Below are 23,447 nucleotides of genomic sequence, written 5' to 3'. Positions count from 1 at the left end.
TAGTTTCGATGTTGACTAGTAAAATTTGGAACTGACTATTTGCCACAAATTAACGTAGATTTTGTTATACTAACGTTCCGTCTGTTACACAGTTTTATCAGATCACCATAAACACTATTTATCAGATAAAAAAACACTGTTATACCTGACTTGTAATAACACGAAGCACAACATGTTTAACCAGGAAGTTTGACTCAAATTCGTATCGCCCGTATTTAGTTTTCAGTCTGTGTTGGTGCCAGGAAATAACTATTACATTTTCTTCGCTATAGCGAAATGGAAGAGATACAGAGCTTTGTGGAAGTTGGAACGAAATATTGTGATGGAAAAATTTGCCGCCAAAAACCCATCGTGCGTTGCTTATGATGATAAACTACTTTTCTACAGCAAGATAGCTGAGGATGTTTTCCTCCAAGCCATGCCAAGGGTTGGTTGAATTATGAAATTAAATCTACTAGATACATTCTGTACTTTCTGCCTAACTATAACAATATTAGTAAGTGGTTAAACCTGAAAAAAAACAGCTTGGTTATTTATGAGTATAAAGGTTAATTTCGGTTGGCAATGATTAATATTTTGTCTTAGTACTTTTGAACACAGATTCTTGTTCTACTGTTGCAACTTTTTTATTTGTGTCAATAGTGATACGACAACTGCAGTTTCTTAACCTAATTATATTCTTTGACTCATTCTGTTTTATTTAAATAATTAAGAATGTAAAAGCAAAAGCATTCTTAGTGACGTAAACCAGATCCCCGTCCATAACAATACGACAGCTGCAGTATTTCCCAATCTAGGACGAGCAATGCATCCGCCTAAACCTGATGCCTCTCGCGATGACGGTTAAGGAGCACGCATTGATGTGGGTTCAATCACTCGGGAAACTCCTCAACGATTCGACCAAAGAAAATCTTTTCGCCTTGAGAGACCAACTGGTAATGCTACTGTTTTAGTCATGTTTTATTTATGGTGAAATATGTTTTCTGAGGAGAAAGGCAACTAATTGTGAGGTGGACAGTTGGTGAAACACAGCGTTTAAAAACAACCTTGACGCATGTTCAATTAAAATTTTACACAAAACATATTACACAAAGTTTAGGTCATTCTTTAAGTCAAGAACTATTCATATTTGTGTAACAGAGGACCAAAACCATCTTTAAGAATCATATTCATACCGAAACATCTCAATATGAGATTAACATAAACTTTTTTCCATTTTAAGACTAAGTTGACCAGTGTGTTATTCACATAAGAACGATGCATACAGATGACTGTTGATTAAAATAATATTTTCGCGTCAATCCAGAATCAGATGTCGAAGGACGTCCAGAAATCCCCGGATACTCTGGAAGATCTTAAGTTCGTACTTGGGGTGATCGCCAACATCAAGGAAATATCATTGGACGTTGAAATGAAAATTGCAGACATCGCCGAAAGGTTGGGATTATTTGGGGCAGTTGTTCGGATTTAATGAATTTTAATTGAAGAACCCCATTAAAAAGAACTGTTGTAACCCTAACGGTACATATTGGTTTGAATGATAAGCCTGGTAATTGTATGGAATGTATTACGTCCCACAGCCGTCAACAGTTGATGGTGACGATACCTAAGGTTTCGCGAGACAAAGGTTTCGTATCTTAGGAAATATCTTGTACAAAATTACGTGTTTCTTACATTTTTGTTCACTGCATTAAATAATTTTGTGAATATTCATGACGTTTATATGAAAAAGATCCATAACAATCTATGAGAGCTGCAGACGGTGGTGCGCAGCGCATTGCTTCGATCTATAAGGTCTAAGTTAACAGCTGCACTGATGAGACCGTATATGTTGGAACAGTGTGTATACCTGTCTGCAGCTCTCAATTCACAAACTTTATATTCGAAAAATTGACGTTGATTTTCATGCATGTCTACGGGCTGCAAACACGTCACAGCTGACGTCATTCTCTGACCACCTCAGCATGTTGTGATTTCAACAGATATCGCACCATAGCCATGTACAAGATAGAATGCACAGATGAAGAAACCGAGCTCGTGGCAACGATTAAACAAACTTGGGACGATCTCTTCCTCAACTCTAAGGTAAGTCCACTCTGTTTTATTGAACGCTGTAAGTTATCCCTGTGGAAGCTTTTTGTATCTTGTGCTCGTTGTTTCGTCATAAAGGCTTTACGGGAAGGGGCCAAACAGGCCAAGTCTTATCTTAAATATAAGGATTCATTAGCTTTGGTTTCACCAAATGGCCCGTTGGGGCGATGTTTTTAACTAAAAATCTTCAGATGGAAACACTGGTCTTCTGTCTGCAGCTCACATAACTCATATGATTGACTCCACTTTGCTTGTCTATACAAAAACCTTTAATTGCTTAAAACCCAAATAATATTTGGTCCTCACCAAAATTTCGGGCTTTAAACTAAATCCAATGAGAACATCTGTTGCGACGGAATTCAGACAATTTTAATAAATTCTCACTACGTACATATCTTGTATTGCCACAATAAGCTTTAAAATCCAACCAATTCTTCATCAGATGATTGACGTGGGCCTGACCGGTGTGAAAATAAAATTCACCGAAATAACGCAAGAGCAAATCTCCACCTTCAAGACGGAATTGGAGGAATTCGCGGATAAATTCAGGGACGGCGGTCCAGGTGCTGTTGGCTCAGATCTTGATCTCGGGTTAAAAATTCTGACGGATTTCCGCAAGGATTTGTCCAAGTTTGAAGGAGAAAGGTTGGTCGTGTTTGTCGTTAAAAGAGATTTGTTGTTAAAATTGACAAATGTCGGCTTCAGACGAAATATCCAAGCGCCATAGTAAATGTTTATTTACGTAAAGTCTTAAAAGTACAATTTACCTTGCATTGTTTTGTCAAAAGTTTAACGGGTGAGAATTATGGTCGCCGGTATTATGACCACGCTCAGGCAAACATATAATTTGTCTGCCATGTACCAATGCCGTCCTTGCCATGTACCAATGCCATCTTTGTCATGTACCAATGCTGTTTTTGCCATGTACTAGTGCGGTCCTTGTCATGTTAATATGCCTTCTTTGCCATATGCCAGCGCCGTCCTAGCCACGTTAAAATGTTATTATTGCCATGTACCTATACTATCTTTGCCATGTGCCAATGCCATCCTTGCCATGTACCACGTTTACCAATCCTGCTCCCTAGACAAGAACTGACGAACGCCGAGAAGTTATTCGATCTTACGATTACGTCATACCCGAACCTTCTGCGAGTTCAGAACGAGATGAAAGGATTGGAACAGATTTACGCCCTTTACGATGAACAGAAAACAGCCAGAGAAGAGTGGGCACAGACCCTGTGGGCAAACCTCAACGTCAACTTGGTAAATTGCTTGTTTCCTAAATTCAATCGATTTGTTTTTCCATTATGTTTAACATGGGCACTGTTGTTGAATAAAAAACATTTTGGCTTACACATTCGGCTTATAATCAAGTAAATACAGTTACCCCGGACTTTCTAACACCTGTTTCCCATCACAGCTGATAGAAGGAATCGACGGATTCACGAAGAAGTTGAAGAAAATGCCGAAGCAAGTAAAAGCTCTTCCACCTGCACAACATCTTGATGCAAAAATGAGGGAATTTAAGGAAGCAATCCCGCTGTTCCTCGATCTTAAAAACGAAGCCTTGCGTGAGAGGTAATTCTGAAAAATTACTCCCAGTTGGACGGGAAAAAGTTTCTTGTTGTCGTTTAACACCGTTTACGTGCCGTGTGCAAAAGTAGCACCCATATTACAACTATGGACCAATAGGATTAGGACAGTTTAGATGGGGACTTTTCATTGCAGAAATGGTTAATTTAATTCTATGCTGATAACCCAATTTTATTACACAAGAACAAATTGGTTCATTTTCCCAAATCCCATCTTAGCCTGATCTTCCAAACCGATGTTTTGTGAATAATATAAAAGTATAACTGACCCTAAATGCCCTGATATATTTGGTCGTGTCCACACAAATTTTGGCCTCACGAAAATACATTGCTTTACTCCAGGCATTGGAAGGAATTGATGACGAAAACCGGTAAAGATTTCGACATGAACCCGGACACGTTTACGCTGGAAAACCTTTTCTCAATGCAACTCCATAATTTCTCTGACACGATTGGAGAAATTGTAACAGCAGCAGTGAAGGAATTGAACATCGAGAAAGGACTAAGGGAGGTACGGAGTAATCTGGTATAACCGCGAACCCTATAGGGTGAAACCACTGCATTATAGACTTCACATTCAAAGCTTGTCTACACTTACACTGTACATGTTTTATTTATTAACACCATCGTCATATTAGTGGACTGACTTACCTTGTATAACTTAAAATTTGACCAAAGTTTCTCGGTTCCTTGACAGTGTTATGACCTTTAAACGTTCTAACTTGTAAATTTGTTGATACATTTTACATATTATTGTTGTTAAGGTGGTTGAGACTTGGGAAGGGATGAAATTTGCCGTTATCAAATACGTGAAAGGAACACAAGACAGGGGATTTATTCTAGGTTTGTAATCGTCATTTCATTATACACTCATTGCCTATATATAAGAAAATCTACAAATAAATACGATTTGCTTGTGCATATTGGTATTGCGTCTCTTCGTAAATCGGTTGTAATCAGGCTTGTATACATTCACAATACATTGCACACGTTATTTCTGCTACAACAGTCACCATATCCATAGTCTGACGACTTTCTGTGCAGGTTCCGTGGATGACGTCATGCAGATACTCGACGACAACGCGATGAACTTACAGAGCATGTCAGCGTCACGGTTCGTTGGACCTTTCCTGGCGTCGGTGCAAAACTGGGAGAAGGGGCTTTCCCTAATCGGAGAGGTCGGTCCATAGAAACATTATCGAAATTTTTATTTGTTGAAAATCTGTGATGTTTTTTTTGTTTTATTATTTAAAATAAATTATTATTTGAAGTTAGCAATATGTGTAATCTTCTTTACGTAATCAAAGAAAGTTTAGCCAACAGTTGTTGATATTTTTCCTTACAGGTTTGTGATATATGGATGGTTGTACAGAGGAAGTGGATGTACCTTGAATCAATTTTCATCGGTGGTGATATCAGGTGAGGAGGTAGTTAGGTTGGGTATATGTTGCTGCTATTGACGGATTGGAAGAACACGTTCTCGGTAAAAGATGTGACGGAAACTAAAAAACTGGAAATTTGGAAACGCAGTCTTTTAGAATAAAAATCCACCGCCACCACTAATCAACACGGGCAGATTCGTGTGCTTTTGATTGAAATTTTTTACTCAAACACATTTAAAAAATAGATTTCACTAGTTTCCGAAAAGCTCACAGCATTTTGTTTTACGACGATGTCCAACCACTTACTTTGTCAAGGTCGCAACTCCCCGAGGAAGCGAAAAAGTTCGACAACATTGACAAACTTTTCAAGAAGATCATGCAGGAAACAGCCAAGAATCCAAAGATTAAGGAAGCTTGCCACGCCCAGAACAGACTTCAGGATCTGCAGAGTTTAAGTGATGGCTTGGAGAGATGTCAGAAGTCTCTCAACGACTACTTGGACTCGAAGAGAAACGCCTTCCCGCGGTATTCACATATGAATTTTCACATGAAATCCATCGTGCTCATGTGATCTCTCATCCGTAAATATGCTCATGGGATGTTTTTTGTCTCATATTAATAATACAATACTTCCCATTAAATCCATATCATATGATCGTATTAGGTGTCGTGTGATACTTCTCACGCAACCGATGTCATGTGATCGTGAAGTAGTTTTCATGAAAAACTATTCCACTGCAGTTTCTTCTTCATCTCGGACGACGAACTCCTGAGCATCCTTGGAAGCAGCGATCCGCGTTGTGTCCAGGAGCACATCATCAAGATGTACGACAACATCTCCAAACTCCGCTTCCAGGAGGGAGTCAGTGGGGAGTGGATCGTAGCCGGAATGACGTCAGCCGAGGGAGAGGTGATGACGTAGTAGCAAAGTATTGTATTATTAATGATTAATGTGAATAATTGCCCAACTTTTGGACGATATTCGCTTAGAATGCTGGAATGTTCGACTTGTGCAGTTATTTCCACCTCACTTTTGACTAAACCAAAACTGAAATGTAAAAACATTCGCTCGGGTCGTTATGAGACGTCGTTGCCATAACAACCACCAACATCACGCAGGTGATGGAGTTTTTCAAGACCGTCCCAGCTGAGGGAAGAGTTGAGGATTGGATGACGAGCGTCCTCCAGGAGATGAGGAGTACCAACCGCCTCATCACCAAGGAGGCCGTCTTCACTTACTGCAAAGATATGTAAGTAATCCTTGAACATTAAACGTCCTGACGTGAAGCTTGAACTGTTTGTCCCGAAATGAAATACAGTTTACGTTTTGTTATAAGTTCAAAGGTTTGGGTTTATTTTTATGTTATTCTATTTGTTCCTTTGTACAAATCTTCATTCCATTAATTTCATCACATTTCGACCATTTTAACACTAGTCCATTTTCGGTTTCAATAAACCACTTATTTTGAAGAAATCGAGTTGATTGGATGTTACCGTACCAGGGAATGGTCGTTTTGGCCGGAAACCAGATCTGGTGGACTTGGGAGGTCGAGGACGTCTTTCAGAAGGTAAGAACTATTTGAGATATTCACGTTTTCTTTCACAACGTATATTTTTATATATTTTCACGTAAAAGTGGATACTTCTGTTGACACTTGATCAAATCCGCGTTTTCGAGTAATTGGACTTAAGCCTTTGAAAGAACCCATTGCGTCCATATAGCCAAGGTATAACAGCAAAGTAAGAAGTTAAATTTCTTTCCCTCAGGTCCGTAAAGGTGACAAGCTCGGTATGAAGAATTACGCCACCCAAATGCACGGACAGATTGATGCCCTCGTCACCAAAATTCAGAGTCCCCTCAGCAAAAACGAGAGAAAGAAATTCAACACAGGTATCAGCCATCATTTACCCTCAAATGAGATCAGTGGTTCATAATCAGGGGTTCCCTGTATGTAGAGCAGCAGTTGTTCCCAACCCTATTTCTAATTTCTATATTTTATAAATGTTTTTGCTTACCACCTATGGTTTAAGTACCACTGGTTGGCAAATCTAGGAGGTACAGGGGAGGCTAAATCCGTACGCTTGTTGTATAATATACTGCGTTGCATCTGTTGTTTTGGAAGAATCTGCGAAAATTAGTTCAGGTTTAAAGTTTTGCAACCTTTCACCTGTTTTGCTCTTGAGCCATTCTATTTTCCCCATTCCAGTGTTGATCATTGACGTCCACGCTCGTGACATCATCGATACGTTTGTTCGGGATTCGATTCTGGACGCGAAGGAATTCGAATGGGAATCGCAACTTCGATTCTACTGGAGCAAGGAACCGGATCAACTCATAGTTCAGCAGTGTACCGGAACATTCGGTTACGGGTGAGTGCACACGCTAAATGTAGTGTATTTGACCCACTTTTTTATTCCAAACCAAAAGCGGGATATTCATCAATAAGTTGTGTAAACCTTACAAAAAATAATATTTATCCGTCTCTTTTAAATTCCATTTCTTTGTTCAATCTTTTAAATTCAGCTATCGCACTTTTGTTCAAGTCTTGGCGCTTTGGGACAGAAAAACAACAGTCTGTCTCAAAGTACCGAAGCATAAGAAAAGATCAACACGGGAATGATACGGCTTACTATACAATTAGGATGCCGGTTTCATTTTCTGCTCTGCTTCGCGCCCTAATCGAGACGTTTTCTGTTATTCACTACCATGGATCACCCACAAATCTGACCCCAGTATTAAGAACGTGTTGATCTGTTTCAGATACGAATACATGGGGTTGAATGGACGTCTTGTCATCACGCCTCTCACCGACAGGATTTACCTCACACTGACCCAAGCCCTTTCCATGTATTTGGGTGGAGCTCCCGCCGGTCCGGCCGGTACAGGAAAGACAGGTGAATTTGGATATGATGTTGTAAGCGCTAGCTGCCAAGTGCGAAGGTTTCATTACATTTTATCGATCCCAGTGTTTTCATGACGTGACAATAAGTATTATTATAAGGACACTCTTATTATCGCTCTGATGCTGCTATAAGACAGAAAATGTTCAAGAATATTTGAAATTTTGACGAAAGTTTTCACCATTTAATCCTGTCTGTTTATCCAAGAATCACAGAAATTTTGTTTAAATTCTTGCCTCATCTTTAAACGTTACTTTACAACAGAAACGGTGAAGGATCTTGCCAAAGCCCTTGGTCTTCTTTGTGTCGTCACAAACTGTGGCGAAGGAATGGACTTTAAGGTGACGTCATATTAACCAACGGTTGATGTTTGTGTTATAAGTTAACGCGAACCTGTTCATTCCGTTCCAGGCGGTGGGGAAGATATTCTCAGGGTTGGCTCAGTGCGGTGCTTGGGGTTGTTTCGATGAATTCAATCGTATCGACGCCTCTGTGTTGTCCGTCGTATCGTCACAGGTAATTTATGTTGGATTTGGTTGCTTTCCATTGATACACCAATAAAAACGCACATGCTTTTGTTGTTGTTTTCTGCCAAAATGATTGTGTTAAAATGGACAAAAAATAGTTATATTAAATAATTCATAGAGTTATCATTTCCATCTGATATTATGCCAGGAACTTACAGATAAAATATTATACAATGAACACAAGTGGGCGAAATTCGCCGCAGTTATTAGCTTTACCGTATCACTTTATCCCAACAGTATTTTTTTCCCTTCAATTCCCTACTTTAGTAAATTTCTTTATCTCATTAGCTTGATCCTATACAGTAAAAATAAAAAATATCAATGTATCCGTGTCTGTAGCGCACTGTTTTCTCTTCTTCTCTCAGGTGCAAACGATCCGGAACGCTCTGATGCATCATCTGAAGCGGTTCCAGTTTGAGGGGACGGAGATTGCATTGGATGATAGGATGGGAATCTTCATCACAATGAACCCGGGTTACGCTGGAAGGACGGAGTTGCCTGAGAGTGTAAAGGCCTTGTTCAGGTATTAGATATTAACTTACTGATGTAAAACCGATTTAAGTGGGAATACGACGAACCAGGGCCCGTGTTACGACAGCGTAGGTACATAAGCTTGTTTTCAATTGTAAATAACCCTGCAAATAATAATTGTGGCTTATCATGTAGACTTGTTTTTTAATGATTTTTTTCTGCATATAATATTTATATTGCCTTTTTTAAATTAGTTTTTCAAAGGGTGCTACTCATGCTATAGCTTTGGCTTTGTTTTTCAAACTATAGTTAATTCCAAGTCTTATGCACCGTTTTGGTGCAAAAACTTTTGTTCCTGGACGTTTTAAAGGCAGATTAAGGCGGTTTAAGTTTAAATTCATTTTCTCTTTTCACAGACCTGTTGTCGTCATCGTTCCGGACTTGCAGCAAATCTGCGAGATCATGTTGTTCTCAGAGGGTTTCCTCACAGCTAAAGTGCTCGCCAAGAAAATGACGGTGCTTTACAAACTGGCCAAGGAGCAACTTTCGAAACAACATCACTACGATTTTGGTCTTCGTGCCCTCAAGGCTGTGTTGGTGATGGCAGGCGATCTGAAGAGAGGATCTCCTGACTTGCATGAGGAGGTTGTGCTTATGAGGTAAGTTGTGTGATTATTGCTATAGTATTTCTAAGAATTAGGAGACTGGCCCATACTGTCGTTAACATTGTCATGTTTCATACGAAAAAATGTTTCGACAAGAACTTATGTCATCATCTGTTTGAATGACGCAGTTGGTGTAGCTCCATCATTATATGCTATAGTATAGTTTCGCATTGCAATGGACAATGCTTTTTTTTCAAAACTAAGAAGTCATTACAAAAGTGAAACCCAAGGTATTGTGCTGTTATTTCAGCAATATATATATTGTCAGTTTTTGAATTCTTCAAGACGGTTAGTTATTGAAAATTATACCTACGGTTGTTTGAAAGCTTTTTGCATATATGTATTATAAAACCTGTATAAAGTTCCTTCGCAAATATAGGTTTTGTGCCGTAACAGCGTAAGATTTTATTGTAAATAAAAACGATTAAATTAACACTCACCAAGTTTTTCTAAACAAGACAGAAACTAACGATGCGAATACGCGACACTGGAATTTATGTTTTAAACTAATGTTCATACTTGCGCTGATCGTCTGTTACTCTTGTTTGAGTTCCCTTGAAACACTCAGCAAGTTTAAAAACTGTTCTTCTGACGTGAGGTCACGAGATCTCACCGGATGTTAGACGAAACGTCGGTTGTAAAAAAAAATCTCTTAACTTTATACCAGAAGAACAGTTCTTTACAATTAGAATACCTAGCAGCAAGAACAGCAATATACACTCAGCAAGTTCATGTTTTCCCGTGTAGAGCACTGAGAGACATGAATCTTCCCAAGTTCATCTTCGAGGACGTTCCTCTCTTCCTCGGTCTCATCAGTGATCTCTTCCCGGGTCTCGACTGCCCCAGGGTCAGGTATCCAAACTTTAACGACGCCGTAGAGGACACGCTCGCTAGCAACAACTACGTCATGCTTGACAACCAAGTCGACAAAGTGAGTGTTTCTGTATTTAATTCAGTAATACGACTGGATCTAGAAAGATTTGTTTTTTTATGGAATAACTAATGTGTTTTTATTTAAACGTTTCTGCAATAACTTTCGTCGTTAACAATTCAACAACAATTTTATCAATCGATTATATTTAAGTTTTTAATATGGATTGGTTTTAATGGAATTTTTGTTTTTGTGGCCCTTAACAGTTTAGGATGTTTTGTGGCTGATACATAGCAGAACAATACATATACAACAATTACTGTGTCACAATTATGTGACGTTTCGTATAATAGACATTTTGAAGTAGCACTTTGGGACATATCTGTATTGACAAAATATTTTTTCCACAGGTTGTTCAGTTATACGAAACCATGATGACGCGCCACACTACGATGGTGGTCGGGCCAACAGGAGGAGGAAAGTCGGTTGTAATCAACACACTGGCACAAGCCCAAACCAAGTGAGATATTATGGAGTCACGTAGTTAAATGTAGTCAAAATCTTAAGTAGAAAGGGTTCATACACAAACTTTGTCAAATTGATCAGGTGTTTCGTGGCCTTAAACAAGTCGATTTAACCGTGATCGAAGGGATGTAAATCATTTCAGCAACATTTATCCGGCATTTATCTGCAACATAAACGAAATTGTCGCTTCAAATAATACTTCCCGGTAACTTTACCGACGTTTCATAAAACTTCTTTACGCGTTTTAAGGCTGGGACTTCACACAAAACTTCACATCATCAACTCGAAGGCGATGACGGTGGTCGAGTTGTACGGAATACTCGATCCCATAACTCGTGATTGGACGGACGGAGTCCTCTCCAACATCTTCCGGGAGATCAACCGACCGACGGAGAAGAAGGAAAGGAGGTGAATTTTTATTCAACTTAAAATATGAGTTATGTGAGCTGCGGACTGTTGCTTTGTGGGTAATCTTCAGTTCAGTGACCATATGTCCGCAGGTCACATAGTTCATATTATTGGCTCCATATTACTTATAAATTCTAACTAAATAACTAAAAATGTCCAAAAAATTGTGTTTAATGTTGCGAATCTAACAGAACTTTGGTAAGTTGAACTAGTTGCTGTTGACTGGTCTATGATATTCAATTATACACCAAAACATTCCATTATGACGTATCACCATGACTAATCTATTACACTTTTTTGAATGAGGATCTGAGTCTGAAAAATTTTTGTTGTCAGTTTTCTACCCTGTTGTGCCAACAAATGTATATGATTTCATCCTGATGACGGAACGTGACTTAGTAATATGACGTATAATTACTTTCTATTATGACGTAGGTATATTTTATTCGACGGTGACGTGGACGCTTTGTGGGTTGAGAATATGAACTCTGTCATGGACGACAACAAGTTGCTCACTCTGGCGAACGGTGAACGTATCAGATTACAAACTCACTGTGCGTTGCTGTTTGAAGTTGGTGATTTACAATACGCCTCCCCTGCCACTGTATCTCGTGCTGGTGAGAATTGTTTAATGTTGGTTGGTGCAAAGTCACTAAAAATATTTGAACTAAATGAATATTAAATGAACGAACACATGAAAGGTGAACAATTTTGTAGGGCTTGCTTTTGGTTTGGCCCTGTATTATTTCGGGCCAGTTTATTTTCAGACTGAACAGATTATGTTTGGTATAGATCTTATATTTTGGACAATCTTCATTCTTTGAAAAACTTTTCTACAATATTTTCCGTTAATGTTAAAAGCATGAATAGCATTAAATTAATGGGCTATATTGTATGACTTTCGAATATAAATATGTAATAGTGTTAACTACTGATACTAATTCCATTTTAGGGTCAATCTTGATTCTTGGCAAACAATATTGCCTGAGCCATCAGTTGTATGATTTTACTGACTGCAAACTTCCTGAGATTTCAATGTTGAGTTAGTAAATGATTGTGCATGTGTGTTTGAAGGAATGGTTTACGTCGACCCGAAGAACTTAAACTATGACCCGTACTGGCAGAAATGGGTGAGTCTACGCGGCAGCAAGTTGGAGCACGACCTGCTTCAAAACCTCTACACGAAATACGTGATACCTTGTATCGATCTGGTAAGCAAACAAATATTTTACTCATTTTCCCAATTTTACGGAACCTTGTCGCATTGTCCTCGTGTCCGTACAGTGTTCCAGTGAAGAAAAGTGTTGGATAATATCAGAATTTGTCGGAAATTATAAAATTCTTGAATATTTTCTACTTTTTGAGTGTTAAACGAGGGAATACGTCAAACTTAAAGTTATGTTATAGAAATAAAAACTTAATGTTATTATTTCTCAGGTTTACGAGGGGATTGTGGAAGGGCGACAAGGCAAACCCCTGAAAGGAATTGTTCCCCAGACAAACCTGAATATGTTGACACAATTGTGCATGATGCTCAACGCTCTGCTCGCCGAGTACAAAGTAGACAACGGCGACCCCACGGTTCGTGCTCATAACACTTGAATCCTGAAGTCGTTTACATGTTATTATTAACCTTGAAACTCATTTTTCAGGTGTTGGAATGCCTGTTCCTCGAGTCACTGTACTGGTCGGTCGGTGGAACTTTACTTGAAGATGGTAGAGTGACCTTCGATGAGTTTGTGAAGAAACTAGCGAGCATGACTGGCGTAAATGTAAGTAGTTACATGTTATGTAAACAACGTAACGTAAGCATGTACCTTGTATGTGTACTGAATAAATAACCATAACACACAAAATGTTGCTCTTTTCTTGAAATGCGTAAAACTTTTTAACATTTTAAATGTCTGGTTTCGGATGTTTTGGATGCAGTCACCCATGAATATTTTCACACAGGACGATGAAAAAACACCGGCTCGCGCTGGGGAGATCCCCACTCGGTGCTCCACCATGTACGAATATCACTTCGACGTAGAGTCGGCCACGTGGCAACCGTGGAGTCAGATCGTTCCCAACTACGAGCATGACCCAGAGCTGAAGTACAACCAGATACTGGTTCCTACTGTGGACACGACGAGGACTACGTGGCTCCTGGACCTTATGATTTCTATTAAACGCCCCGTTGTGCTCGTGGGTGAAACTGGGACTTCCAAGACCGCAACTATTCAGGTGTGAGAATGTAGAATATTCGTGCGACCCCAAGTCGTTTGTCTGAAGTGAACAAAACATATATTTTTTGGAAAGTTTTTACCTCACTTACAGTAGGATATAATTTTACTGCCAACTAGATCTTTAAGATCAAAGAAGTTTTATCGGAAAGTAAAAGTTTGGAAATCGCGGATTTAAAGGATTGCTCTGATGGACATTTTGTACTAAAGACGAATAATAAAATTTGAAACCTTAAAAGCTGCAATGCGTTAGTCATGAAACATTGTGTAAAGTTTACAAAAAAACACAAAACGTTCCAGAACTTCTTGCGAGGATTGGACAGCGACTCCCACATGATGCTCAACATCAATTTCTCCTCCCGAACCACATCCATGGACGTCCAGAGGAACTTGGAGGCAAACGTTGAGAAGAGGACGAAAGATCTGTACGGACCTCCACCTGGGAAGAGACTGGTGGTTTTCATGGACGATATGAACATGCCACAGGTAATGTGGGATTTCAATCCCAAACCCCCTGACACATGGAAGTTTGGACAGAATTTTTTAAAAAAACATGCGTAGAATTAAACGTGGTTGGCTCATAAACTTAATATGTGGATATTTTTGTTTTATATTCTTAAGTTTGTTGCATAAAAGTAAGTCTAAATAAAAGGCAACTAGAAATGGAAGACATCATAGCCTGTTAAATCTTATATAGTTATATGTGCAAAAAAAGCCGTGATAATCATTAAGAGCTGCAGACAGGGTGTACATACTGTTTTGACCTGTAAGGTCTCTTTTATGATCAGGTTTGAAAAAAAAGTTTGCATACTTCATAATAGATATGTACTGCCTGACCCCACAATGCTTCCTTAATCCCTATGATGTGGAAATATTAAAGAACAAGCGTTATTCTATATTTACAAACAACACAGGTGGACACATACGGAACGCAACAACCCATTGCCCTCCTCAAACTATTGCTGGAGAAGGGTGGAATGTACGACAGAGGAAAAGAACTTTATTACAAATACCTTCGCGATCTGAGCTACATCGCCGCTATGGGCAAGGCTGGTGGCGGTCGTAACGAGGTTTAGAAAGTTTTAATATAGAAACAAACTGTTTAAATGTCGTTTAGCTGCTTGTTAATATTTTGGAGTTGGACGTGGGTGTGATTATAACTGAGCAAGTTGGTTAATTTGATGTTCTGTTTTGTTTTCAAATCCTTTACCCCAAAATCGTCCCATAGTTTGGTTTCGTTAATATGATTTTTTGGGTGTAAAAGTGGTTCCACTGTTGACCTACCTGGGGTTAAACTAATGAAAGATTTCCATAAACTTTATAACAACATTATCGATGGAAACTTATGCTCAGTTTGAAATTTCAACAAGTTACGTTATTTTCAGGTCGACCCGAGGTTTCTGTCACTCTTCAGTGTTTTCAACATGACTTTCCCAGCTCAGGAATCACTTCATAAAATCTACAACTCTATCTTGCAAGGACATTGCATTCCATTCGATGAGACGATACAGAATTGTGTGAAGAGTGTTACCAAGTATGCGTTAAACTTTATAAAGGTCTCTGTAACAAACCTGTTGCCAATACTGATATAATCGTTTTCGGCACGTAATTATTTTCGGAACGTTTCAATCAATAAAATGTTGCAACACGTTGTAAAACATACCGCTCTTCTGGCATAAAATTAACGTGCTGTATTGTTACGACGTTTCGTCTGCCATTCGGCGAGACTTTATCTGGTATTGATACCGCAATTTAAATGCAAGCCACTAAAACATTCAGGGGCACAAAAAAGAAAAAGGGTCACGTTAACACCGCTTGTCAGATTAAATTGCAATATGCCTGGCAGCAACAGGAGTTTCACATTGTAAAACGTGGAAATTTTTGTGTAACGATACAGTTGAGCATCGAACAAAATTCATTGTTTGAGATTCTTATCCTATGGTTTCTCTGCGCCCGCCTTGCGCTTTTATAGCATTTTGAATTGCCTGCAATGTTTAGATGTACACTGGAACTGTACAAGACCATCGTCAACGACCTGCCCCCAACCCCGTCCAAATTCCACTATATCTTCAACCTCCGCGACCTGTCACGAGTTTACCAGGTAACAGCATCAGATTATGGCGTTTTTAAATTGTTCAAACACTATGATCCCAATTAACAGCAGATTTCTTTAGAATCCAACTCCTATTTTCGCTATATTAGATTAAGGTTTCTTAAATGCAGTTATTTCATAGGTTATTCGGCAATATTAATATTTTGACAACCTTTCAAGAATATCCGAAGGCCCACAAGGATGACAAAGAACGCTTAAAAACTTTTTAAATCCTGTTTAGGGCCTCTGTATTTCGACCCCGGAGCGTTTCCCGAAACTCGAGAACTTCATCCGGCTCTGGAGGAACGAGAGTCTCCGAGTCTTCCACGACCGTTTGATCGACGAGAAAGACAAAGAAATCGTGCTTGGAATTATCAAGAATTTGGTGGAGGAAAACTTCCCTAAGATTGAAAGTTTCGTTCAAAGGGATCCGTCCTTATTCGGGGATTACAGGACAGCCCTCCAGGTATCGATCAAGTTCACAATGGACCTTGAAACTTCATCTTTTGGCAACATTGTATGGCACAGAACAACAACAGAACAATGCCAGTCTTACAGAAACTAGTAGAAGTATACAATTATTTCACCCGATGTTGTAAATCTTTTAATTTTGTAAACCTCGTTAATCATTGTCCACCTGTGGTTTATGGGTTAACTGGCCGATACTGTACCCATTTACTTGAAGGGGAAGCAAATATCGTTTAAGGTCAAGACTGTGCGTACTATGTTACACCAATATAATTTTTTGATGAATGCAATCTCCTTGTTGAGAATTTTAATAAAGAGTTATTATGTTTATCTGTTGGTTGAAATGAAACAATTTGATCTTCTGTAGGAAGCCGAACCCAGATTATACGAAGACGTTCAGGACTTCGAAGCTGCAAAAGCTCTTTTCCAAGAGATTCTGGAGGAATATAACGAGGATCACACGGCCATGAACCTCGTTCTCTTTGATGACGCACTTGGTAAGTGAATATGTTATTTGTTCTTATGTTTATTTACGTTGTCGGGTTTCCTCTGCAACTTAAGACAGTTTTTGTGAAACCGTTAATCGTTAAAGTGAACACGCCCAAAAACATTCCTTAGTTGTTGAAAAAACACGTTAGTTGTTAAAAGATTGCTCTTACCGATTTTACCACTGAAATAGTCATTATCAATTTCATTGAAAACGCTTGTTCAAACAGAAACGAATAAATTAAATAATATTAAGCGCCTTGACCTTGGTTTGACCTTCAGATCACCTGACCAGAATTCATCGCGTTCTCCGCATGGACCACGGTCACGCTCTGCTGGTTGGAGTTGGAGGTTCGGGAAAACAGAGTTTGACAAAACTCGCGTCGTTCGCGGCCGGATGCGAAGTGTTCGAAATCGCGCTCAGCCGCGGTTATGACGAAACCAGTTTCCGCGAAGATCTCAAGGTAAAAATATGTCTCACAAACGAGGGGGTTTAGTTAAAATGAAAACAAATCACTTTGCACGCAAAGTTACTGAGTACATACAGGATAATAAACGCGATACAGAAAATAGCTTGGACAACGATAAAACCATGAGGGTTATTGAGTCAGGTGCCCATAGACAGTTTTTCCAAATTCAACCTAAACTTGTCTGGCGGTGGTAAAATTCGTATTTGTGGAGTTTCTGTTTCACATAATTTTTCCGTATGTTTTCTTCGTGAGTTTATTCTTATAGTGGATTCAGCATGTCGTATTCTGTTTAAAAATAAGGGTCAGTGAACGAACAACGTTGTTATATTCAACATAATATTGTTTCGAGCGACTCCTAATTTCAACGGTGGGTTTTAAGCAGACATTTGCAAACTCAACCCATTGTGGTTTTAAATGCTGACCCCGAGATAAGTAGAAATATAGTCTTGTTTTTGCGTTTCGGTTGCAGCTTCAAACGTTAGTAATTTGATATGAAGTTAGTTCGTGAAAGTGTGGCGTAAACACTATATTTCCTCTGTTACAAACTGGCACAGACTGTTGGCTCGTCCGTCAAACTTTTATTAATATCAACACGTTAGTCTGCCACTGGATTCCTCACCAATACTTGGGAATTCCAGGTGTTATACAACAAGCTTGGAATCGAGAACAAAAAGACCGCTTTCCTCTTCACCGACTCCCACGTGGCTGAAGAAGGGTTCCTTGAACTGATCAACAACATGTTGACGTCAGGGATGGTTCCAGCTTTGTATGCTGACGATGAGAAGGAAGCAATTATCGGCCAAATGAGAGACGAAGCTGGGAAAATGGGGTGAGAATGTTCGCGTGTTTGTTTGTATTGAGGTGTTTTGTTGTGATGCAAAAACCCCCGTTAAGTTTGTGTCAAGAAAACGTTTGTCTTAAGCTTCAAATATTTGTTTGCTAGAATATTGACCATTAATAAATGCGATTTTTATTCGTTTATTATATATATATATAATAGATAAATGAGGTATTAATTAAAATTATACAGTAAAAAATTTGGAAACGATCTTTATTAGTACGAATAGCCAATTTGCATATTTAACCCCCTAAAATATAAACCCGCCGTTTGAAATGCATTTTTTCCTTGATCAGATTCGGACCGGCAAAGGAAGCAATCTGGCAATTTTTCGTGAGCAAGTGTAGAGATAACCTCCACATTGTGCTTGCAATGTCTCCGGTTGGCGACGCTCTGCGTATCAGGTACGACAGCAATTCACATAAACTTGTTGGTAGTTATGTTCAAACTTATTCGGTCTTTCTATCACTATCACTATTGCTAGTGTTGTGCTTTTCAAGTTTAATTTGTTCGTCTTAAAATGATTAGAATGATGATTTACATTAGAACAAACAATGCAGCAATAAACATGCTCGTAAAACGTGATACTCTTACTTGGAAAAAGTAAATGCATTCAGCACAACCCCACAAAAGGGCAAAAAATACATAACTTTTTACACACGAGAGTTCCCGGCACGTGGCATATACCACATGGCACATACCACATGGCACATACCTCGTGGCACAGATATGTACGTCAACCTCTATCAGCAGGAAAGAAATTTGTTGTGAGACACAGGTGCACACAGTGCTTCAAATATAACCTTTACTGGACAATTTTTTTGCGTACACTGTATATAAGCTTGCCTGGTTAACCGTATGTATTCTTGCAGATGCCGTAACTTTCCAGGAATGGTCAACAATACGATCATCGACTGGTTTATGCCGTGGCCAGAACAAGCTTTGTACGCTGTCGCTACGTCATTCCTGGGGGACAATCAGATGATTCCAGAAGATCACGTCGACCACGTAAGAAATCATATGTTTTGCTGCTAAAACAGCTTCAATAACTGGGTTAAATGTATGATTGTTTGATGAAAAATATTATCTGTGCGTGTAAACCATGAACTCCTGTGGATTAAATAATATAAACTTGAAGCACAGTTTCATTATAAATGACATGTTTTGTGATGTTTCGCTTGTCCTAATGGCCAAAAAGACGTCCGTGAGTGGTCTGGATTATCATGTCAGGTGCTTAGTTGGCTTGGCGTCAACCGTGCTTAACGTAACCTAAGGGGTGAAAGGTTAGCCACCGTTGAGCGATTTTCTTATAGTTTCCAATAAAATGAATAAACCAACCTAATGTTCGAAGGCCATCGACCAACAATCAAATTATCGTCACGTGACGTTGCTAGTGACGTAGATCGCAACATATTTCAAGGAGTTTAAAGTTAATGGCGTTTCACGCAGGTGGTTGGCCACATCGTCTTCGCTCATCAATCCGTCGGAAACTACAGCAAGTTATTCGCACAGAAACTGAGACGTAACAACTATGTGACGCCCAAAAACTACTTGGATTTCATCAACAGGTAAATGCTTTACAACCAATCAAGTCTTGTATGTGATTATTCATTTGTGTCATTGCAACGTATTGTTACGTCATAGTGTTTTAATTATTGTTTTAATAAAGTTGCTGCTTTCATTTAAATATATGTGTTTTTACCTCGTCATTTACTCGCGCCACACTTGACGTTGCAACTTTTAGGCATTCGCATGAAATAGCTCGAATATTAACACAGAATTTTTATATGGCATCTGGCGAATCCCTTAATTAGCGTAAAAATAATATAAACATCAACCGATGCGTTCCTATTGTGGTCGTTGTTTCGCAGCTATAACGGTTTGCTTGAGAAAAAAGATCAAGAGATCTTGAAAATGTGCGAGAGGTTGGACGGAGGTTTGCAGAAACTTGTTGAAGCCACACAACAACTGAACGAGCTCAATAAGAAACTAGCTGTGCAAAAGGTGAGGGTTTCGTGTTTTATCGGTCAATAACGGGTAATATCGGGTAACACCGGGTAATATCGGGTAACACCTGGTAATATCGGATAACACCTGATAATTTTGGATAACACCTGGTAATATCGGGTAATATCTGGTTTTATTGGGTAATATCGGAATAATCCCTGGTATTTTGTTCAGATTGTCTCCTTTACATAACAATATAATCGCACTTAGCGGACCAGATCATTAAAGAGGCTGTTGTTGGCCATAGGTTGCCAACCCCTGGTTTGTTCTATCTAACCGTAGTAAGTTACACAGGTTGCTGTTACCGAGAAAACGAAGGCATGTGAAGAATTACTCAGCGACATCACTTCGAAAACGGAAATCGCGACCGAAAAGAAGGAGCTCGCCTCCGCGAAAGCGATCGAGATCGAAGAACAGAACAAGGTTTGGGGAGAAATTATCAATTTTACGCAACTAGAATTGATGTTTAAGAAACAGATAAAAAGGTTTATTTCTAAGCAATTGGCGTTTTGTGTCTGTACGATAGACATGTTTACTTAATTCTATCCATCTATTAGGCGCAAATTTTTCCCAATTATCTACACGTTAGCACCATTGTCACCGACGCTTTAATTCAACTTAAACGTGAAGCGGAAAGCTGGAGTAAAAATTTGTATTGTAAAAAAAATTATAAAAGTCACAGGCATATATTTTTAACGTGGGGTTTAATGCTAATTAATTATATCCGAGTCACATCGAACCTCGTCGGAATTCAGGTATTTCCAACAAATACAAATGCCATGGTTACAATACAAGCACAAAGCTGCCACTTCACTACGCATATCGATCGCAGGTGATTGCTGTAGAGAAGAAAGATGCTGAGGCCTCCTTAGCTGAAGCGATGCCGGCTCTTGAAGCAGCCAGATTCGCTTTGCAGGATCTTGATAAGTCTGACGTCACTGAGATCAGGTCAGTGTAGCGTAACAATAATATAACAAGCATTGGTCTTCGTGACTGGATAAAGGTGCAGATATAGTTGATATGTGATAAAATGTGACGGGAATTTGTACAAATGTGATTGTAAAGTGTTTGCAGCTAATATTTGAGCGTTCAAATCCACACAACAATAATACGCACAGGTGGGCCAGAAAAACAATGTTTCCCCTGGGGGTACAAGGAACCCCAAGGGGCCATAGGGACCTTATGTAGTTTTTTTTGCATGAGGACGTCATAGATAAGCTTAATTGGCCGGTTGGTCCATGGACTCAAACAAGTTTAAAAATCCTGCCTTAGACCATGATCAACGTGAGGAAAATGACAGGTTGCACACTTGGGTACACAATCTCTATAAACAGATCACAAATCCGTGAACGGCCGTAGTAATTGGAATTTCATGTAAATATTTCACATTACAATTTGTTTCGTCCAGATCTTTCGCAAAGCCTCCGAAACCCGTGCAGACGATTTGCGAATGCATCCTGGTCATGAAAGCCTACCGTGAGATATCGTGGAAGACGGCAAAGGCAATGATGTCTGAGGGAAACTTCCTTAAGAGTTTGATGGAGATGGACGTTGACGGCATCGGATCAAATCAGGTCAGTTATAAACACTTGATATATGTTCCAGACAGACTTACATATTGTTAAGAAAGTGACCGGGTACAAGTAACCGTTGATTTTGTTATACCGGTATTTCGCATGCAATACAGCGATGCTCCATCACGGATATGGTAAGGCATACACACATGTTGTACAATCAGTTGATAACCATGACGAAACCTCGTTGTATAGATTGCGACACATCGGTATGATAAAATCAGTTGGAAAACTGTCATGACTTTTTTTCCTTTTCTTCAAAATCTCGGTTTTAAAGTATCGATTTCTGCATTTATTGTTACCTTGGAATGGGCAATTTGCATAGTGCCGAGTAAATGACATTCACAAAAAGTAGTTTATATTGTTACGTAACAATGTTGAGCATCGCGAGCATCAGTTGTATCATGACATGTGGTTACTCAGGTTCGCACAGTGAAAGGTTTCCTAAAGAACCTCGGAGTTAATGTGACCGAAATGAAGTCGATATCGACCGCCGGTTTCGGTATGATGAAGTTCGTTGAAGCGGTCATGGGATATTGTGACGTAGCGAGAGAAATTAAACCGAAAAGGGAAAAAGTTGCGAGGTTGGAGAGGAATTATCACCAATCGAAACGTGAACTCGACAAGATCAACAAAGAACTCGCAGCGTTATCTGAAGAACTTGACGCACTCGGCAAGAAATACGAACAGGTAAATTACGCACCTAAGGATATTGTGAAGTCGAGGTCCCACCTAGAGATTTGGTGTATGACCGCCATATATGAACGACAAACCAAGTAAGCTTTGATTGCAATCAAAATGAGGAACGATATATTTAAAACGAGGTCCTACCGAGATTTGAACTCGGATCGCTGGATTCAGAGCCCAGAGTGCTAACCGTTACACCATAGGACCGCCACATTCCAATGACAAACCAACTTAGATTTGATTGCAGTCAAAACGAGGAACGATATATTTAAAACGAGGTCCTACCGAGATTTGAACTCGGATCGCTGGATTCAGAGCCCAGAGTGCTAACCGTTACACCATAGGACCGCCACATTCCAATGACAAACCAAATTAGCTTTGATTGCTGTCAAAATGAGGAACGATATATTTAAAACGAGGTCCTACCGAGATTTGAACTCGGATCGCTGGATTCAAGGTCCAGAGTGCTAACCGTTACACCATAGGACCGCCACATTTCCATAACAAACCAAATTAGCTTTGATTGCTGTCAAAATGAGGAACGATATATTTAAAACGAGGTCCTACCGAGATTTGAACTCGGATCGCTGGATTCAGAGTCCAGAGTGCTAACCGTTACACCATAGGACCGCCACATTCCAATATCAAACCAAATTAGATTTGATTGCTGTCAAAACGAGGAATTATATATTTAAAACGAGGTCCTACCGAGATTTGAACTCGGATCGCTGGATTCAAAGTCCAGAGTGCTAACCGTTACACCATAGGACCGCCACATTTCAATAACAAACCAACGAAGCTTTGATTGCTGTCAAAATGAGGAACGATATATTTAAAACGAGGTCCTACCGAGATTTGAACTCGGATCGCTGGATTCAAAGTCCAGAGTGCTAACCGTTACACCATAGGACCGCCACATTTCCATAACAAACCAAATTAGCTTTGATTGCTGTCAAAATGAGGAACGATATATTGAAAACGAGGTCCTACCGAGATTTGAACTCGGATCGCTGGATTCAAAGTCCAGAGTGCTAACCGTTACACCATAGGACCGCCACATTTCCATAACAAACCAAATTAGCTTTGATTGCTGTCAAAATGAGGAACGATATATTTAAAACGAGGTCCTACCGAGATTTGAACTCGGATCGCTGGATTCAAAGTCCA

The 23,447-nt window shown here is 39.4% G+C and overlaps 1 protein-coding gene and 8 non-coding genes across 9 annotated transcripts in view; 1 reads left to right on the top strand and 8 right to left on the bottom strand.

Annotated features, from left to right (window-relative positions):
* Positions 1-23,447, top strand: part of LOC145903333 (dynein axonemal heavy chain 10-like) — a 62,139-nt gene that overhangs the window by 10,142 nt on the left and 28,550 nt on the right. The window contains exons 25-70 of the mRNA XM_082991409.1: positions 273-427; positions 798-935; positions 1,307-1,437; positions 1,983-2,085; positions 2,534-2,736; positions 3,177-3,354; positions 3,512-3,669; positions 4,026-4,194; positions 4,448-4,526; positions 4,728-4,861; positions 5,029-5,102; positions 5,381-5,590; positions 5,807-5,975; positions 6,185-6,315; positions 6,537-6,633; positions 6,833-6,956; positions 7,273-7,435; positions 7,827-7,960; positions 8,231-8,307; positions 8,378-8,482; positions 8,859-9,016; positions 9,381-9,623; positions 10,377-10,560; positions 10,911-11,020; positions 11,275-11,433; positions 11,869-12,050; positions 12,508-12,644; positions 12,871-13,014; positions 13,086-13,205; positions 13,387-13,659; positions 13,959-14,144; positions 14,573-14,728; positions 15,044-15,192; positions 15,657-15,759; positions 15,992-16,216; positions 16,586-16,715; positions 16,987-17,168; positions 17,813-18,003; positions 18,309-18,416; positions 18,885-19,020; positions 19,462-19,580; positions 19,884-20,016; positions 20,314-20,442; positions 20,852-20,967; positions 21,428-21,593; positions 22,017-22,283. Coding sequence (XP_082847535.1) covers positions 273-427; positions 798-935; positions 1,307-1,437; positions 1,983-2,085; positions 2,534-2,736; positions 3,177-3,354; positions 3,512-3,669; positions 4,026-4,194; positions 4,448-4,526; positions 4,728-4,861; positions 5,029-5,102; positions 5,381-5,590; positions 5,807-5,975; positions 6,185-6,315; positions 6,537-6,633; positions 6,833-6,956; positions 7,273-7,435; positions 7,827-7,960; positions 8,231-8,307; positions 8,378-8,482; positions 8,859-9,016; positions 9,381-9,623; positions 10,377-10,560; positions 10,911-11,020; positions 11,275-11,433; positions 11,869-12,050; positions 12,508-12,644; positions 12,871-13,014; positions 13,086-13,205; positions 13,387-13,659; positions 13,959-14,144; positions 14,573-14,728; positions 15,044-15,192; positions 15,657-15,759; positions 15,992-16,216; positions 16,586-16,715; positions 16,987-17,168; positions 17,813-18,003; positions 18,309-18,416; positions 18,885-19,020; positions 19,462-19,580; positions 19,884-20,016; positions 20,314-20,442; positions 20,852-20,967; positions 21,428-21,593; positions 22,017-22,283 — 6,938 coding nt within the window. The remainder of the gene's footprint in view (positions 1-272; positions 428-797; positions 936-1,306; positions 1,438-1,982; positions 2,086-2,533; positions 2,737-3,176; positions 3,355-3,511; positions 3,670-4,025; positions 4,195-4,447; positions 4,527-4,727; positions 4,862-5,028; positions 5,103-5,380; positions 5,591-5,806; positions 5,976-6,184; positions 6,316-6,536; positions 6,634-6,832; positions 6,957-7,272; positions 7,436-7,826; positions 7,961-8,230; positions 8,308-8,377; positions 8,483-8,858; positions 9,017-9,380; positions 9,624-10,376; positions 10,561-10,910; positions 11,021-11,274; positions 11,434-11,868; positions 12,051-12,507; positions 12,645-12,870; positions 13,015-13,085; positions 13,206-13,386; positions 13,660-13,958; positions 14,145-14,572; positions 14,729-15,043; positions 15,193-15,656; positions 15,760-15,991; positions 16,217-16,585; positions 16,716-16,986; positions 17,169-17,812; positions 18,004-18,308; positions 18,417-18,884; positions 19,021-19,461; positions 19,581-19,883; positions 20,017-20,313; positions 20,443-20,851; positions 20,968-21,427; positions 21,594-22,016; positions 22,284-23,447) is intronic.
* Trnaq-cug (transfer RNA glutamine (anticodon CUG)) lies at positions 22,416-22,487 on the bottom strand. Its single transcript has one exon. It is a non-coding gene; the product is annotated as a tRNA-Gln (tRNA).
* On the bottom strand, positions 22,557-22,628 carry Trnaq-cug (transfer RNA glutamine (anticodon CUG)). Its single transcript has one exon. It is a non-coding gene; the product is annotated as a tRNA-Gln (tRNA).
* Trnaq-uug (transfer RNA glutamine (anticodon UUG)) lies at positions 22,698-22,769 on the bottom strand. Its single transcript has one exon. It is a non-coding gene; the product is annotated as a tRNA-Gln (tRNA).
* On the bottom strand, positions 22,839-22,910 carry Trnaq-cug (transfer RNA glutamine (anticodon CUG)). Its single transcript has one exon. It is a non-coding gene; the product is annotated as a tRNA-Gln (tRNA).
* Trnaq-uug (transfer RNA glutamine (anticodon UUG)) lies at positions 22,980-23,051 on the bottom strand. The gene has a single exon. It is a non-coding gene; the product is annotated as a tRNA-Gln (tRNA).
* Trnaq-uug (transfer RNA glutamine (anticodon UUG)) lies at positions 23,121-23,192 on the bottom strand. The gene has a single exon. It is a non-coding gene; the product is annotated as a tRNA-Gln (tRNA).
* Positions 23,262-23,333, bottom strand: Trnaq-uug (transfer RNA glutamine (anticodon UUG)). The gene has a single exon. It is a non-coding gene; the product is annotated as a tRNA-Gln (tRNA).
* Trnaq-uug (transfer RNA glutamine (anticodon UUG)) overlaps positions 23,403-23,447 on the bottom strand; it is a 72-nt gene continuing 27 nt past the window's right edge. Inside the window, exon 1 of the tRNA in view lies at positions 23,403-23,447. This exon is cut by the window's right edge and continues 27 nt beyond it. This is a non-coding gene — a tRNA (tRNA-Gln).

Source organism: Ascidia mentula, chromosome 5, assembly GCF_947561715.1.
Source record: "Ascidia mentula chromosome 5, kaAscMent1.1, whole genome shotgun sequence".
In the NCBI taxonomy this organism is placed as follows: Eukaryota; Metazoa; Chordata; class Ascidiacea; order Phlebobranchia; family Ascidiidae; genus Ascidia; species Ascidia mentula.
Note: the sequence above shows the minus strand (reverse complement) of the source record. Positions and strands in the feature narration are given on the sequence as shown.